Genomic DNA, 18,582 nt, shown 5'->3' with positions numbered 1-18,582 from the left:
GGGGGTTGTTGTGGCTCAAGTGCAGGACCCGGCACTTTGCCTTGCTGAACTTCAACCCACTGGCCACAGCCCATGGATCCAGCCTGTCCAGATCCCTCTGCAGAGCTTCCTACCCTCCAGCAGATCAACACTCCCACCCAACTTGGTGTCATCTGCGAATTTACACATCCCGGTATGGAGCAGTTTGCACCACTACAGAGCAATATAGGCCACTAGGGCCCCAGATACTGCTGGGGTTTCAACATCCCAGGGCTCCCAGTCCTTGCCACAGCTCTTCCCACCTGCAGCCATGCTCAACTCCCAATCCCTCCCAGGGCTCCCACTACCTACTGCAGGTGCTCCAAGTCCCTCTCAGTCCCTCCCTGTCCCTGCCACAGTCCTTCTGTCATGTCTCATTTTGGTATTTTTTTTTTTCAGACTGCCATTTTTTGAGCTGTCAGGCCCCTTAGCCATGTGCTTCATGGGCATGCAGTGATAGGAGAAGGGGGAGTGTTTTTGAACTGAAGGAGGGTAGGCTTAGATTAGACTTTAGGAAGTTATTCCCCATGAGGGTGGTGAGGCACTGGAACAGGTTGCGCCATCCCTGGCAGTGTTCATGGCCAGGCTGGATGGGGCTTGGAGCAACCTGGTCTAGCGGAAGGTGCCTCTGCCCATGGTAGAAAGCCTGTAACTAGACGAGTTTTAAGGTCCTTTCCAAGCCAGACCATTCTAAGGTTCTCAATTTCCTTGACCCATTGTTTTAAGCTATCTTTCTTCTGCTCTGAGCTTACCTGGGCAACACTCAGATCACTTCAAGTTTGGGTATAACACCCTGACAGCCACAAAACACAGCAGAACACGTGTAATGAATAAATAAAGGCACACATCTGGACATTGCACCACACAGTACCCCTCAGAAACAACCCCTGGCTGACTCACAGGGCGACCAGAACGTGTGTTACAACTGACACCAACACCCCGACAAGGCACAGGCCTGTCTCTAAGGGCACAGGAGAAGCTTCCAGTTGCCCACTCTCCGGAGCACTACCTCCCGTGCTTCTGCAGTGGAAGCACCGCTTCCTCCCCCTCCTCCGGCGGCGGCGCTTTTCTGGCGGTGGCGGGAGCTTCCCGCCGCCTCTCCCCACCCCCAGTCCCCCTGCCAGGGAGGGCCTCTTCTCCCTCCTTTTGTTCGTGTCTCTGCGCCTCGCAGCGGCCCGAGAGCTCCCGCTGTGCTGCGAGGACAGCGACTGGTTATTTCTCCCCCCTCCCCAGGGTGCGGAGGATTTCCCCGACTGCTGCATCCTGATCCTCAGGCTTCTGCCTGCAGCCTTCCACCCGTCGGGAACGCCTCTAGTTTCTCTGGTTGTTGGAAGCGTGCTTAGAAAACACTCCTAACGAAAATTTGGTCACCACCGTCGGCCTGACCAAAGCAACGCGTTTTTCCACTCCTAAAAATGAAAGGGGGCATCGATGTGCTGCTGGACTAAATTACTCTTGCCAGCCCCTGGCCATGAGGCTTCTGATTTCCTTCTGCTTTGTAGTGCTACATGCCAGTTCCAATCCACTCGTCTGTCAGAAAAAGCAGTGCCGGCAGCCACTCTTGAGCTCTGCTGCTGTAGCATCCTTTCTGATATTATGTATTGCAGTTTAACAGTATTAGTATGTGCCAATATGGCAGGCATGAAATTCCTGTTACAGGTCTTATTTTCTATTCAAAAAGCAAGCAGAGCTCTTCAGAAAGTCTTGAAGTTGGAGGCATATCGGACATCTTATAGTTAGGTACTTTTTTTTGTTTCAGGTTAGAGTTCAGAAAAGACAGTAAGTATATTGTAATGCTAAGTATATATTTTCAAAAACATAATGAAGAATAAACATGTTACCATTTTACAGTAGAATGTTTTCCTAGAGATCAGATGTGCTTTAGTACTTTAATATTTCTCCCTTCCGTGAGGTGATGTTGGCTACACAGGATTGTGGAAAGAATTGGTGTTAACTCTGAGCATGGAAATAATAATCTTTCTTCCAGGAGAATTCTTATGTTTCAGTCACCCATATATAGCCCATAATAGTTCTCTTGCCCTGCAGAATTTTACATTCAGTTTTCTCAGTCAAGGTAACTGAACTCCTTATGGTTTTCTTTCATCATTCCAAGTGAGTTACAATTTATATGTGAGTGTTGCTGGCACTTCTAAACCAGCGTAGTTCTGAAGATGTCACGAGATGATGGTTAATTCAAGAAAAGCTTGTGGTTTAAAAAAAAATATTAAATGCTTCCTTTTCGAATCATTAACTACACTCATCAAAATGGCTTAACTAAATGTTTTGCTTGTTTGTATTCTCTCTGTAATGTGGTTTTTCTCTTACCTGAATTATTGAAGGTACTCTGTTGGCAGCAGTCTGAGTTACCCTTAGAGTGTAACTTTAAACAGGCAGCTTATAAAACGTTAGGTAGGTGCAACTGTATTGCCTAGACTAGGGGGTTGCATGAACCAAGACATAACTATGTAGCTCACAGTAAAGCTTCTCGGACTGTTTTTCACATTATTTCACACCCCATCACCCAGTGAAACTGGTAAAAAGACAAGAACGGAGAACCTGAAGGGTAAAATGGTGATCATCGCTTCTATCTGTGGTGGTGTTTTGAATGTACTTTTGGTTTGAGTAGCAGGTGAAATTGTTGAGATTACTTGCTGTACATTAGGGGTAAAGAGGAATGGATATGAACAGGTTTGTTGTAAATACTTTCCTAGACTGATTTTTTTTTTTCTGTGTTACTTATGCACAGCAAGATAAAGGCATGTAGGGCCTATGTTTTATGGTAATTGCATATTAATGTTTCCTGTTCCAATATGTAACTACTTTGTTCTTATTTGCAGAGTCAACTGTTCATTTTATTTCAAAATTGGAGCTTGTCGTCATGGAGACAGATGTTCTCGGTTGCACAACAAACCAACATTTAGCCAGGTTTGTTTTCTTTTTGTTTCCTCTTTCTTGTGGAAGTATAGTTTGCTTCTTTAAAGGATAGATTCTCAGATACAAGTGAATAATTACCAAGCTCCAGATTAAGTAGTTCACTTTTGGCCCCAGTTTATATGGGTTTTTGCTTTTTTTTTTATTTTTTTTTGGGGTATTCCATTTACTTCTCCCAGCATTTCTAATTATCTCCTGTCACCCTTAATGGCTGCAGGAAGCGATGCTGTTGTAAGCTTGCCTGTAGTAGAGACCAACCAGTGCTAACTTTCAGGTGAGTGTGCCTTCTCAGTGGTGTTTAGGCACTTAAACCATCCCAGATCTTTTTAATCACAATGGCAGCATGTTCCACCTATGTCAAAGGTGTGAACTTAAGTCTTTTATTCATATAATGGAAGAAACTAATTAGTAACTAAGTGACTTGTCTGTCATTACATTTGCTCTCTGACCCAGGCTCATAAGTTTTGAGAGTAACGTACATTGTTCTTTTCAATGTGGAAGAGTTGTTTCTTGGAAACAACTTGCCTGGTTGCTGAGGGTGTCTGTATCAATTGACCTGACAAATTATTTAATCTGACTATGTGAATATTGTTGGAGACGTGATGTGTTACTGCATGTCTGCCAGAAAGGGGAAAAAAAAGGAAAATAAAAGGTGCAGCGGATGATAGGGGTTTTGTTATTATGACCTCTGTAGTTCTCAGAAATTACATTCCTAGAGAAGTGTATTATTTATCTTTCTATCACTGCTGATTGTCAAGGTGCACAGGTAAACAGTTTTCTTCAGGAATATTGTAGATGGCAGGTAGTGCTTATGAAAGTTGTTCCGTTATCAGTGATTTCACCTATAAAGGTAAAACTTGTATAGCAGTGGAGTTCTGTGCAAGTTCATTTGAGCTGACTTGGAGCAGAATTGGTGGGAATGGTGGGCTGGTGTCAATGTGGGAAGAACTGTGGAGGCAGGTACCATCCGTGTGTCTGGAGTTCAGAGCAGTGATGCTCACGAGGTTAAACTCTTGAGTGCATGAGTTTGCAGGGGGAGTTCCAAGGGATAGTAACTGGAGGATACTGGTCAAGAGGGACCACTGCCGGTACTTCATGTACAAAAAGAGTTTCCTGCTTCTGGTATTTTAGTTTGTTTTGGGTTTTTTTTGTTAATATTTTTTAATGTAACTATTGTATCTCAGAAGGAATATTGCCCATTTTCAAAATGACTACATGTTGCTGACCTACATGAAGGGCATGCTGGAGTGTGATTGGTTATTTAGAGACTTGAATTTAGGTCATTGGCTACCAGAAAATATTCCTGAATTAGACACTTCCACAGTAGCTGTCCTTAGGTTTGGTTTGGTTTTAAGCAACTCCCCCACACCCCCCAAAAAAACCCAAACATTTTAACCCAAAATGTAACACTACAAACTACATCTTGGTTTTGTTGTTTTTTTTGTGTGTGTGTTTTTTAAAACAAACAAAAAAAAACAGCCTCCCAGCCCTTTGTGGGACTTTTGTGGCAACTTTTTCCTCTGTCAGGAAGTTCTTGCAGGCAGCCTTTAGCTTTGTTTTAGAGACCGTGGTTAGCGGTGCCAGCTGATGTGGGTCAGCAGGGAATGTGCGACTCTTCCAGTGATGTCTGGGACTGCTTCAGCACTTCTCCTGACAGGTGTGCTGTGTTGTAACACCTGTAAGGTACCTGGCAGGTGTGTAGGGTTCACTAAAGAAATCTTTGCTTGTATGCAGATTGATAATCAGCTGTGATAGAAGAACAGATACTCATTAATGGAAAGTTACCAGCGCAGTATTTTTATCTTGTGTTGCTATTGCTGGTACAGCTCCTTTATATGGGAGAGCTGCATTAGGAAAGGTCGTGCGATCCAGGGTGATTCAATTACCACTGATCAGCAGAAATGCTGTAACTGTGCATGTTTCTGGCTCTCTCCAATTGTAGGCAAAACATAAGTTATTTTAAACCTGGGCCATGGAAGCACAAAGCTTTGGTTGGTATGACTGTACCCATTATAAAACACATGTGTAATTTTTAAATGTGATAATTACAGTTTTTGGTGTTTTCTTTACATAAGAAGTGGGCAGCATTTGTAGGTCTGACATTGCTGGTCCTGTGACTTAAGTTCTGAATTCTTACTGTGACTAATAATAATGTGTAAGCTAAAATTATTTGGGGATTGTGATTCATACTAACTAACGGTGAGCTTGTATTTTAAGTAATCAAATTTCAATTTTTGAGCTGCTTACAGTGATATGGACGTTTGGAATTTTTTTGTAATATTAGTTTACTAACTTAAACATGGTTTGTTTTTTCAGACAACTTGATTTTAAGAAGAACGATACAAATGTAAGGTTTCAAGTCTGCCTGGGCTAATTCTTCAAGTAAAAAGCAGAAGGGCTAAAAGGATATTGTCCTTATTTGAAGGATCGGAAACGTGATACCTATGATGCTATTATATTATTTAAACAGAAATTCCACCAAGAAATTCCTGACACACAAAATGAGACTTGCCTAAAAACCTTACTGTCTGGTGTAGCAGTTTAGACTCTGTGGCATTCTGTATTACACGCTGTGCACATAACACTGTTCCCCCCCCCCAGCCTTGCAATGATGAGTCTCATCCTGAAAGCTAGGCATCTCCATAAGATCACATAGTTTGACGTTTCAGGTGACTGCCTCATAACTCGTTTTGAGGATAGCTCTTGAGACAAATGCAGCTCTTTCTTGGTGGTTAATTAAAACTGTTTTCATAATATGATGGTCTGGATGCAATTTTGGAAGATATTCTGCAAATACAAAAGGAAATCTTGAGAACAGAATCTTACTTTTAGCTGTTTGCAAACAAGTTGTCTCTTTGCAATTGTCTATTATATGCACAGCAGCCAGTAGAATTCCCCTTTTTATTTTTTTTCCCCGCAGACCATCTTGATTCAAAACATCTATCGTAACCCCCAAAACAGTGCACAGACGGCTGACGGCTCACACTGTAAGTCCCACAGTTGGAGAAATTTTTTTAAAGAATGGTGTTAAAGAGCCCACTCCTAATTATGAGTAAATAATGTTGGCTTCTGAGCTGCTGACATAAAGCTGTTGCAAACAGGACAAGTGACGGAACTCTTCTTGCGCATAGATCAAGAACTTGTCAAATGTGTGCAGTTCAAAATGCAGAAGTGACTGCATAAATTGGTCTTCATGCAGACACTCTTTTGCACTGCAAAGTGAAACTCAATTGCGTAGTAACACTTTCTTTTTAAAGGGTTAAACTGCAGACATTTTTCAAATTCTTGATTTAACAAAAAAATTAAAACCAAAAAGGGATAAAAATAGGTACATACATGACGTACGGTAAGTTTCCCAAAACTGGGGTTTTTTTTTTCATCTTAACTTTTTCAGGAAAATGGAGATTTCATGTTATGCTGTAATTATTGTATTATTTTCCTGTGATTTTGCTACTAAGAAACCATTTGATGCAACCAAATTCAAACAAATTATTACGGCTGTAATTTGAATACTGTGTTTGGATGTCATCTATTATGTATCTGCCTGAAATCGTGCAAAACTGCACTAGAGTAACATTGTCAAATTAAAACCAGAAATACAATAATGGAGTGTCATGAGATCTCTATTACTTTACAGTGTTAGGCTGATTCAGAAAGGTCACCAGCTAAGTGCAAGTTCTCCTTGGGAGAGAATAACCACCTCTCTTTCAGCACAGACTCGGCTAAAGCGACCCTAGAGGAAACCGGTTTCTTGTTAAAATTATTTTCCATAATATAAAGTTGTTGCGTTTTGTATTTCAGACCATTGCCCTCTTGAACATTTACCGTAACCCTCAAAACTCTTCCCAGTCTGCTGACGGTTTGCGCTGTAAGTTCATACAAGTTCCTTCACTGGTTCCCTGGGCTTGATTGTCAGAGCTCAGTGTCGACTTAAGCTGGTCTGCCATTTTAGTTTAACAGATCAAACTGACCACATTTCATTAAATGTGTCCAAAACCAACGCACATCCACAAAAAAAAAAAAACACGGCCTTTTTTTTTGTCCCACTCACCTTCCTCCCTTCTCCCAGAACTATGAGGGGAATCTGTATACCATCTAATCAAAAAGGGTTGCAATTGTACTTCCCCTGTAAAGCAGTTTGGTTACACTGTTTTCTTCCCCTATGCCTTTCTCCCTGCTGGAGAATCTGGCATCCTAGGAGCATCCTAGGAATGTTTTGTGCTGTTCATTAGGTTCCACTGCCTAAAAGAGCAGTACAATGACATGTTGACTTCATCCAGAACAAATTTCCTGCTCTGTAAATGTTAAGAGAACTTGGATTTTAAACTTTTCAGACTGCATGCAGAAATTTGTCCTAGGTTAATGCAGCTTCCATTTAGAGTGTACTTTGGAAGAACACACTTTGACTGACAACACTTCCCTTCTGGCAGCTGTCCTTTTTTGGATAGGTGCATACTTAAAATTCCTTCCATGCTTTGAAAATTCAAATTCCAAAACCAAGTTGCTTATTTACCTAGACAGATACATCTTTAAAAGTATTTTTGAGGAGGGGAAGGCATTTGGGTATGGTCATGAACTAATTCAGTAACTCCTCAAGAAGTAGGAATGGGCATAAGAAAACACACCTGCTGTGAGACTGGCAGAAGTTAAATGATGGGGATTGATAGGTGATTACTGATACTGTGATTTGAATCCGCAATATTAGAGCAAAATTAAAAAAAAAGGGGGGGGGGACACACACCAAAAAGAATTGGTGTTATTTTCTAACTAATATTTCTTGTTGAAGTGATTATTGACTGTGTGGTAATAAAGCTTTGTTTGGCTATTCCTTTTTTTTGACTGTTGGATTATAGACTAGTTCAGATTAGTTACCAGCATTTGATCAGATACGCTTCATGAAATCATCCATTAACTTCAAAGTCAACACTGTCTCTTCTGCTTCTAAAAGTGAATAATGGCCCAATGATGTAATTTGAGCATTTTGTCACACCATTGCGCTAGATATGTATCAAGTTATGTAAGTTTGTCTAGATGCTTAAACAGTTCTGTTGGTTTGTAGGCTTTCTTGATGCAGATGCTTAGTAGTTAATGCTGTTTCAGTAAACCAAAAAATTTACTGTTGGGTAAATCCGTCCCTGAATTCTCAATGAGCTGGTAACTAATTTGCACAGTTAACAGCAATTTGGTCTGTGGAGCTGTTTAGATTGTAAAGTTGCAAGAGCCTTGAACAGATTCTCTAGTGTTTTCTGAATGCTGGTATCCGTCTCTAGTTTGTCTTGAAGAGCGGGTAGCTATTCAACAGAGCTTGACTATACCTTCTGTGGTAGAGCTGAAGCTCTGTTGTTACCAGTAAGTTTGCTGAAACTCCTGGCTTGTTTTCTCAAAACTTGTCCCTACTTAAGTACTGCATGTATTTTTAATGGATAAATTGGGTAGCTATTTAATGCTTTTGTTATTGTTGCTTAACTGTCTTCCTTTCTATTGCCGTCATAGAGGATTAACCTTAGTTTTGAACAGCAGTAGTTTTCCTGAGTATTTCAATTAGTACTTGGGCTTCTCAAGGTTCAGATACCAGCGGCCCTGGCAAATGAATGTTTATAAAGCCTGTGCATCTGTATGCTTCCCACTTTAGAAGGACGTTCAAGTAGTCATTAACTAACTGTTGTTTATGATATCCTAATATGACAGTGAAATCTCCTTACAAGTTTTTAGTGCTTGTCCATCTGTTAACAAGTATTATTATAGTATTTATTCCCAGTGTGGCTCACAGAGCCCCTGTATGGTATTCTTTAAAAAAAAAAAATAATCCACAAAACAAACAAAAAAACCCCAAGACCAATCATTAGGTATTAGTAAGCTTTTATCAGTGGTGTTGGCAGAACCCTGGGAATATAGTTAAGTATTAAACTGTATAGAAGGTTTGGTTTAATGTTTGATATTCCTTAATTTGCTGTATAACCATGGGGAAGAAAAAAGTTCTTAAAAGCAGACATGTTTCAAATGCAGAAACTCCTATCCCAAACTGTATAGCACGTTCCCCCTATCCTTCTTCAGGAGGTGAGATAGGTGGAAGGAAAGTAATGACAGTTCCAAAGAGTGTGTCTGGTTAATATTAGAGCCTTTGAAGGAAAATGTGAAGTTCATCCAAATGGTAACATTAGCCAAAAATGACTGAGCCCAAGGCACTTCTTTCTTTCCATAGCAGACTGAAGTAAATAAACACAATTTTGTTGGCTCAGTCTCTCTCTCACATTCTGTGAACTAAACCAGCAGTGTTTGTAATTTAAAGGCTAGAACACTTTTTCTAGAATAAAATGCAGGCTTCATTTTAAAGCTGGTCTGCTTGATCTTGATAAACCACTTAACTGCTGAAGAGCTAATACATTAAGCTTTAATGTGTACACCTTAATGTAGTTTAAAATGCTGTAGTCTGGAAGAAATAAATGAAATTTGTTCATATATTCTTACTGCTTTGAAAAATCAGCCAAACTTGCATTGTTTTTTATAGCAGCAGGCAAGCAGCGCTCATTTGTGAAGTCCAGCTTAAAGCATGAAAATAATCTAACCTGAATATATGGCTGGCTTGTCTTGCACTTAAAGGTGTTCTGCAGGACTACAGGAAAATGAAGTGATGTTCAAAATTAAACTAGGAAATTGCTCTCTGTTGCAGAGCATGATGGTACCCTCTTTGAGGGCACTCAGGGAAGTGTGTCATTTCAATAACTATTTTAAGCAAATGTAAAAATAAGAATTCTAGGCTGCGTTACATTGTGAACTTGCAAATTCTAGTGTAATGTGCTGGAGAGGTGTTAAAATGAAATTCTGGCTTTAGGAAGAGGAACACTAAATTTTAATCATGCAATAAAATATAAAAATATGCAAATGTAACAAAGCCACTTGCCTTCTGTTTAGGTAAAACTTGGTAGAAAGAGGGTAGGACTGTATATTAAATTTAAGTGATATTTAAGAGTAATTCCTTTCCCCTTTTAAATTTGTGGCATAAAAGTTTGACTCTGATTAAAACTTGTTTTTATTTGATCATGTCAATGTAATGTTTTGACATATACTTTGGGAACTCAAAGTTCTTCAAACATACTTATTTTTAATATTCCTGTTAGTTAGCTCCATGCTATATGATGTCTTTTATGCTCCAGACGGCCTCTCTAGATTGTTTTGTAGTATGATCAAAGTCTCTTCTTTATTACTTATAGGCTCTAATCGATATGACTCTTGATTTTTTACAGGTGCTGTGAGTGATGTTGAGATGCAGGAACATTACGATGAATTCTTTGAGGTATGTAACAGATGTAAAAATGTATTAAAGAGTTCGTGGATTTGTCAGCAAAATAAGTTAGGTGGATTCACAGAAAAGCACTTGTTTCCTCAGGTGGCGTTCTAAAAATTACAACCTTGAGTGCTTCGTGTTTCCTGGTATAACCTTTGATTTGGCATTAACTTTGCTATTCATAATGGACTTTGTTTAAAAATCAACAGCAGTTAAGCAGTGTAGCATTTTGATTCCATTAATACTTCTCTTTGCTGTAAACTTAAAATATACTTAACTATAGAAGCAAATTGAGTAAAACTATTAGCATCAAGGCTTATGTATAGTGTTTTCAGCGCATGTTACGTGTTCTGTAAATACTGTATGCGTAATGTTTTCCATAGCTTTTTATTGTGTCCTGTTAGTGCCCTAATTACAGATGGACACAGTACTAGCCAAGCAAGTACTAATTTTAAAATCAGAAATGTAGGAAAAAAAGGGGGGGGGGAGGTATTTTCCCTTTTTTTAAAGAAAGGACTTCTTTTATACTTAGTAATATCTAAATGCAGTACTTCTGTAGTTAAAACTAATGAGCTGCAATCTTTTAATGGGTTGTTTTGTGCTTAGGAGGTCTTCACAGAAATGGAAGAAAAATATGGTGAAGTTGAAGAGATGAATGTTTGTGATAACCTTGGAGATCATCTAGTAGGAAACGTATATGTAAAGGTAGGATAGAGAAACGTTTTTATATAATCAGTAGGGGTGGTATTTGTTTACTTTATAATTCTGAAAGCTACTGTATGCTTGTAACTTGTGAGAGTAGCTCTTCAGGACATAAGTTCCTCTCCAACTTCATAATATAAAGTAGAAAGTGAAAATGTGAATGGAATCTGAAATTTTAAGAGATTATGTGAAGTTCTCGATACTCCAAATCTGCTGCTTTCATAAAGATTAACACTTTTTTTATACATTCTTATAAATACAGTCACCACTGATGGCCTGTTCAGTTTGCTGAATTAATTTGGGGTCTTTCTATCATGCTGCCTGTTAAGCATTTAGTTATGAGCAGAGATGTATTCACAATGGTTGCATTTATTTTCTAGCTTCTCTGTTAAACAAAATGTCTTGTAACCAAGCTAATTTGGCAATACCTGGATGGTTTAAGGTGCAAATTGGAACACTTGAGCTTAGCTCTTAGAAGTCATTGGTATCTCTTGAATAATGAGCAAAAAGTTGTCACCTGAAGAAATTTCATGGTGTGTACACAGAGTTGGGGAGTTTTGAGACTGTTAGTTTGACAATTTTTACTGTGCATTCCTTTCCCTGGAAAGTAAAGCCTAAAATTCTCAGTTGTGTAGATTATCATCAGAAGGAAAAAAATGTTATAAAAAATTTAGGAGTTTTCAGGTGTGAAAAGGAATTTCAAATTGAAGTTTTACGTTCATCATAAAACTGAAGTCAGAATTTACAGAAATCTGATCGATTGAGAGGTTCAGTTCTTGTGCACATTTCTCTTAAATGTTGGGGGAAAAGGCCCATTCAATTAGGAGCATTAATGTTCTAGAAAGTACTCTTAAGCATTCTGTTTGTTTAAAGTTGTACTAAGAATGATCTTCTTCTGTTGACTAACTTTCTAACTTGAAAGACCAAATAGAACATAAGAGGAGACACTGATGTTCTGATTAGCTGATTCCTGATTAATGAGAAGCTATCATCTTTACCCTTGATTTGATGGACTGTCCCAGGAACTCTGAAGTAGCTTCTAGTTTGATTACTGGTTCTAAGCCTCAGATAACACACAGCTGATCTGATAGGAATCTTCAGGCCACTTCTCTTGCTTCTCTATAATATGAAAAAATGTTGATTTTGCTTTTAGTTTCGCCGTGAAGAAGATGCAGAAAAGGCTGTGATTGACCTGAACAATCGTTGGTTTAATGGACAGCCCATTCATGCTGAGCTTTCCCCTGTGACTGACTTCAGAGAGGCCTGTTGCCGTCAATATGAAATGGGGTAAAAAGTGACTTCCTCTGGCAGTATCTCTGAAATGTTTGGGCAAACAGGGTGGTTGCTTGGGTCAGGCCTTTACATGTAGCTTAGGGTACCAAAAAAAAACACTTCAGGTAATATTAATATGAAGTACCTGCCCTGAACCTCTTGACTTTTGACATCTTTTGTAAGATTTTGATCTAGGAATGAGTCAGAGTCAGTAAGTGATGCTTGCAGTTTACTCGGTTTAGTGTTAGAGGTGATTAACTTTCAGATGGCTAGAGGCCCACTAGGGTTTAGGGGAAAGAGATAAAGCCTAGAGGTGGGAATTGTAACTCTGTCTCTTGAATTCTGTTTCAGCGAGTGTACACGAGGAGGCTTCTGCAACTTTATGCATTTGAAGCCCATTTCCCGAGAATTAAGGCGCGAGTTGTATGGGCGGCGGCGTAAAAAGTAAGTTTGCTTTTAAATATGATTAAAGCAGGTAAATTCAGAGCCAGCTGCTGAAAATTTTGAAGGCAGATCTTTAAACTTAAGTCCTCCTCGTTCTTTCTAAGGCAGTTCTGGCACATGCCAGTGAAAGGCACCAGGTAAAGGGCATCAAGTGAAACTAGCAAGTGGCCAGTTAGAGCAAAGGAATAGGTCTCTGTTTAAAAACAAAAAAAGTTATGGTGGTTCGTGCTGTGAGTGCTGTGGAAGCTTGAAGGTTGATGTGGATATAAGAGAAGGCAGGGTTCAAGAACAACATCCACTGAGTTACTGATTACATGGGATCTGCCTGTGAGTCAAGTCTCCAAACTGTGTACTGTTGCAGGTGGACATTACTTGGAGAAGTATTGCTTTGCCCCTTCTCTCTTTTATTCTCTTCTAAATGTATTTGCTCACATCCTCTGTCAGAAGTAGGCTATTTGGCTAATGGTCATTTTGGCAGGAACAGACTGGCCACTTTCAACATTATGCACAATCAAGTATAACTATAGATTATATTCAGGACCCAGCCTTATCTTTTTTTTAACAATTAGTGGCCAATTTTTCTGGCCTGTATTCATTCCTTAGTGTCGGTAAGAGGCAGTGGCTGTACTGAGCTTATTTTTAATAGCACTAGCCTCACAATGTGACCCTTCTTGATAGAAAGTCTCAGTAGGGCAAAGGAGTAGTAATTCTGCTTAATGGCAACAAGTTGTGGTACATACATTTTATATTTACATTCATTTATTAAGATAACTTGTAGAAAGGCTTATATCACTACTGTTATGATAACACCTGTGTATGGTTCACTTTGAGCTGGATTCAGTCTGCTTGCTTTTAGGAGCTTGCTCTTTAGGAAAGGCGTATAAAGCTGTTGAGCTTCCTTTTATAGAGAGCACAATTATGTAATTTTCTTCCAATCACAGAAGGAGCCTGGGATGATGGAAGGTGTTCTTTTCCTATAAATGTCTTTGATTGGCAGTGTCTTAGAACTTGTGAGGATGAATACAACTTTGGAAAATGTAGATTGTGTTGCTTAAGCATATGTATTTGTGCCTAACTACTTTCACAATTAATATTAATTTAAACTCAAATGCAAGCATTTAAGAAGTTTAAAAAGATGAAACATGCTCTTATATTGGCCTTTTGGTCATTTTTATGGGTCTGGATCTCTTGAATTTAATACCACCAGTTAAAAAGTCTCACCTTTTATTACAAGAAAGATCAGACTTTTGTGTTTGGCTTTGGAATATGGTGGTTTTACCCATTGCCCAGTTTGCCGTATTTAAATCCTTTGTGCAGCTAAAGCTGTCACAGGTTAGCAGTAAGGCTAGATATTAGAAAAAGTGTCAGGGAGGTTTCACAGGTAGATTGTATAAATGAGACTAACCTGAAAGTAGTTCTGCACAATGAAATACATCAAAGTCTTTGGGGGGAGGGAGGAGAAAATCGAGTAACCCAGAACTTTTGAGTGATAGGTTAATTTAATAATTCTGAACAGCTCAGTGGTACGCAAGAGTGCTGTATGTCTCTGTCATAGTAAAATTTGTCACCACCCACACTCCCACCCCAAAAAATGTCATCATGTAACAATATTCTGCATACTCAAGACTTGTAGCATTAATTTCCTGAGCTTTTTAGCTCTGCTGATTTCTACACCTATTTTAAAATGTACTGTTTACTTATTTTTATAAAATCGGCTTTTCTAAAATGCTTAAAAGCATTCAAACCACTCCTTTCCTTGAAAAGGTCCATATAAAGTATAAATCCATACTAGCTGTGTTAGCATTACATGCTGGGTGGTCTTAGCTTTCTTCCTGAATATAAGTCATTGACCTCAGAGGCAGGGGGGATTATTTGCAAATACTGATGGCTTCTGGAAGGAAAAAAAAATGAAAAAAAAACCTACCCCCCAAAAAAGATAACCGAGTTGTTACTGCTGATTAATGCAGTTGATTTAATAGGAATGGACTTGGAGCTGTAGGGTTTTGATGTGTGTTGTTAAGAGCTGTTTGTAACTGCTGAAACAGGTGTCCCCTTCTCTTGCTGCTTTAATTAACAGCTGTGTAAAGTGCATTTAGTTCCTCTCCTTGCCTTTTTCCAAGGCTTGCTCATCCATTGGGAGCAGTTGAAATCTTTTTTAACAGTATATGTTGACTCCCTGGTATTAAGTTTGCTCAGTTTGTAAATATCTTAAAGGCCTTTTCCAACTTTGTTGATGCTATGTGGTTTCACGGCCTGAGTGCCAGTTCACCAGCCCTCCTAATCACACTGTCTCTTTTCCTTGTTACATACGTCCTTGAATGTTCCACTGTGTGGTACTACAAGTAAACTGGCAATTGTGATGAAACAATAAAATGTTCCAACTTTCTTCAAAGGCATAGATCCAGGTCGAGGTCCCGTGAACGTCGGTCTAGATCCAGAGATCGTGGTCGTGGAGGTGGTGGTGGTGGAGGAGGAGGACGCGAACGTGATAGGAGGCGGTCAAGAGATCGTGAAAGATCTGGTCGATTCTGAGCCATGCCATTTTTACTGTATGTCTGCTAGAAAGTGTTGTAGTTTGACCAAACAAGTTCATAATGAGATTTTTTTTAAAAGATGGGCTTCTGAATAAAAAATTTGTAGTGATACAGTATTCTTTGTGTAACTTGTTTCTTGTGGGGGGAGTCTTTTTAACTGTCATTCCTCTATCTTGACAAATTACCTGGATTAACTATGCCTGAGGGAAAGGTGGTAAATGTATTGGAGGAGCGCCAGTTTTGGGTTTGATTTTGGTTTTTGGTTTTTTTTTTCTTCTTTATTTGGGTATAATTTGAACTGTTGATGAAAATGTGTGTGTATATAATATAAAATATTATATACATAGTAAAAATAATATACTGCTTAAGAAACAGTTACTCACATAAGTTTCCCTTTTCTGCTATGCTGTCTGCTTATTTAGGTTAGTTTAGGCACATTTAAAAGGAAGGCTGTGCAAAATGCGTTTATTTACAAAGTAGAAGCGCTTAGTTAAAAAAATGTATGTTTGTTTGTTACCAGAAGTCTGTGCTCTGTCTATCACTGTGACTGTGGCATTTACAATAAATCCAATTTCTTGGTGTAACATCTAAAGCCTATTTTATAAGCACTCTGGAGTAGCTGAATTGCTACTGTGCCAGAGTTCATAGCTTAATCTTTTTTTTATGATTCTTCACTAAATTCCTTGTCTTTGGCTGGAAAGTTGCCTAGTGCAACTTTCCCTAGTGGGGGGAAAATAGTAATATTTTTTATTGCAATAATTCATAATAGGCAGGTGAGGTTTTGTAAGGAAATTTATGTTCTGTGCAGCACAATACATAGCATCTATTGAAGGAAATGCAAGGTCCTAAACACAAGGACCAAATTTCTCTAGGACTGAAGGGATTTTTTTTTCCACTCCATGTTCTCTTAGCTGTCATTTAATGAAAAGCATTGTTAAGTGTTCAAGGTCATAGGAGACTAATAGGAAGCTAGTTCAAAATAAGTCTTTCCACATTTACTAACTTCCTGTTAGCTTGAAGTGTGATAAAAGCTAATGGATAGATGGCAGTTTTTCACAAACAAGACATCTTTTTCTATCTGAATTTTAATTGAATTACACAATAGCTGTATATCTTAGGTTTTGTATCTCCTAAGGAGTTTAAGCTCTAAATGAAATGTTGCTGGAACATCTTGAGAGAGAATTTGTACAATGGCTGGCTTGCAGTTTAACTTTGTCTGCTTTTATTCAAAGTGGAACATAGTAAGACATTTTGGTCAGTGGTCATATTTCTACAAGATACAACTTGATGTACTTGAAGGTATGTAATAGAGCTTTCCAGAGGAGGAGAGAATTTACTAGTCCTGTTTTAGTTCTGAGTCAGATAACTTGCTAAATTATAAATTTGCTCCATTATTAATCTTCAAAACAAAAGAACATAGATTAACAAACCAGCTTCTCTCTGCCTCCAAAGTAAGTATAAAGCTTTTGCTCACTGGAACTTGGAGTTGGGAAACAAAATAATATTGAAAAAAGAGCTGTTCTAAATTAATCTGCTTTGCCAGTAACCTTTTAAAAGAAGCATATCCCTCTGAAGTTGGCTTCACTGCTTATGTTTTGTTGCAAATACATGAATCAAATTATGCTTTCTTTTCGCTGGAGAAATTGAGCAGTGCCTGGCAAAAAGTAGCTGAGCTGACACCTGTGGTATTTCTGCTAGGTGTTAGTAATCTAACATTGATAATTCAGTTCTTGCAGTTTACAGGATATGAATCTAGTTCCCTTTCCTCTTCAGTGAAATGTAAGATTATTAATGAGCTAACTTAAATCTTGGGCTCAAAAAGATGAGGATAGTCTTTCTTGTTTTCAAACCAGTATCTAGTGTAATGGCGGAACTGCTTAAAAAGGTTTACGATTATTTTCCCATAGAGTAATGACACAAGCTGATTTGCTGTATAAACAAGTTAAACTATAAATGTGTCCCTGTAATGGCTTTCATCTGTTTATTTAAGCCCTGTTAAACTGCAGGTATATTTCTGTATGAACAGATAGCAGAAGATTGATTTCTCCCTCTAGCCCAGTATTTCTTTAAAAAAGCCCTCTTGAATTCCACCAAATGGTCTGACTGCACAGCTGTCCAAAAGTTAACCATGTAACTGGAATATGTCATAATGGGCACTGAAAGCAATGGATTTTGCTGGATACTCGAAGGAAAAAAAAACTTGTGCATCAACCATTACCTGATTGTGTAATGATTACCTAGTGACAGCATTCAACATACAAACTAAGCTCATGACCTAACTTCACTTAGGTTCACCTTTGAAGACTGTATTACCAGTAAAATTCATCACATTTGAAATTTAAAACTGCACAAATTTGGCTAAACACACATCGTAGTCCAAACTGTATTGGCTTTACCAATACAAACCAAGTGGAAATCCTACCTTCCCCTTCTGTAGTTGCTCATAATGTCTTAGAGTAAGATTACTTCTCCCCACCCCTTCCTCCTTGAGATACCTACTTTTCACAAGAAATATCTCACAAATATTTCATTGTTAAGTCTTCTGTTAAACTTTAGATCCTAATTTATGGAATTCCTTTACCTCAAATAAGTGACAGCATAAGGTATTTTTTGAAGTCTGAGTCAGTTAGGTTGAAACTGTTAATCCCAAGTGGCTTCCTCTTCTTTGTATTTGGCTCTTATTCTGTGAAAATACTGCTTGTCCATGAATATGATGTATGTTGAGACTGTAAAACCAAATGGAGAAAACTTGCTCAAAATAAAGCCTTGTTTTTATAAGAACCTTACAAAATTTATCCCGTTCCTTTAGATGGGATGCTGCTCTTAAATGACTAATGAGGACATGGACTTCAAGTTTCAGATTTTTAGCTCTTGTCTGTCTTGAGCTAATTTTGAGTGATTATTCTTTGCCTTCTGTTTCTTAAAGCTGATGAAGCTTGTCTTCATCTAAAAAACCCAAAACAACAAAACACCTGTCATCTCCATATTTACTTGATAAAGTTGAAGTATCAAGAGTGCAACTTGGGGTTAGGAGTTAGGGTTTGGTTTGGGTTTTTTTGGTTGTTTTTTTTTTTTTTTAAATGAATAAGGCTTCTGGTTGAGAGATCCTGCAAGTTTCTGGTGTGGTCTGTAGAGGACAAGAAGGCTCCATTTTGACGGAAGGAGCATGTTTGATTGAAAGAAGTCACGGTTATAAAAGACGATTCTTAAGGTTGCGTTGTTCAAACTACAAAACTTTGGGTGTTAATAACCACACCTATCGCTACAGTTGTACAACAACACATTAAACTGCACCTGCTGTCTTTAGTACATCAGAAATGAAGCTGCTTTCAGGGCAGGAGGGATGTCAATCTCTCCATTCTCCAGACACTTGTAGCTGCTGATGCTGTAGCACTG

At 38.6% G+C, this 18,582-nt stretch overlaps 1 protein-coding gene and 1 long non-coding RNA gene across 8 annotated transcripts; one reads left to right on the top strand and one right to left on the bottom strand.

The window, feature by feature from the left end:
* Window positions 1-1,143: 1,143 nt before the first annotated feature.
* On the top strand, window positions 1,144-15,770 carry U2AF1 (U2 small nuclear RNA auxiliary factor 1). Of its 7 annotated transcripts, XM_062602516.1 has the most exons (10): window positions 1,144-1,797; window positions 2,856-2,943; window positions 3,167-3,223; window positions 5,266-5,296; window positions 5,870-5,936; window positions 10,194-10,243; window positions 10,841-10,939; window positions 12,090-12,223; window positions 12,560-12,652; window positions 15,046-15,770. In XM_062602516.1, exons 2-10 carry the CDS (start codon window positions 2,897-2,899, stop codon window positions 15,182-15,184), a joined length of 717 nt encoding a protein of 238 aa, XP_062458500.1. In that variant the 5' UTR covers window positions 1,144-1,797; window positions 2,856-2,896; the 3' UTR covers window positions 15,185-15,770. The 7 variants fall into 7 exon arrangements, with proteins under 7 accessions (XP_062458500.1, XP_062458498.1, XP_062458499.1 ...); XM_062602517.1 differs by lacking the exons at window positions 1,144-1,797; window positions 3,167-3,223; window positions 5,266-5,296 and adding an exon at window positions 6,751-6,817 and having other exon boundaries at window positions 2,922-2,943; XM_062602514.1 differs by lacking the exons at window positions 1,144-1,797; window positions 3,167-3,223; window positions 5,266-5,296; window positions 5,870-5,936 and adding an exon at window positions 6,751-6,817 and having other exon boundaries at window positions 2,447-2,943.
* Window positions 15,771-17,280: 1,510 nt separating this feature from the next.
* On the bottom strand, window positions 17,281-17,676 carry LOC134155378 (uncharacterized). Its single transcript, XR_009961525.1, has 2 exons — window positions 17,405-17,676; window positions 17,281-17,368 (listed from the first exon to the last, which is right to left on the bottom strand). It is a non-coding gene; the product is annotated as an uncharacterized LOC134155378 (long non-coding RNA).
* Between the last annotated feature and the right edge of the window lie 906 nt (window positions 17,677-18,582).

Source organism: Pezoporus occidentalis, unplaced genomic scaffold (assembly GCF_034315485.1).
Source record: "Pezoporus occidentalis ecotype Australia unplaced genomic scaffold, CSIRO_AGI_Poc_V1 ctg77, whole genome shotgun sequence".
Lineage (NCBI taxonomy): Eukaryota > Metazoa > Chordata > Aves > Psittaciformes > Psittacidae > Pezoporus > Pezoporus occidentalis.
The sequence above is the reverse complement of the archived record's forward strand: the minus strand, read 5'-3'. Positions and strand labels throughout refer to the sequence as shown.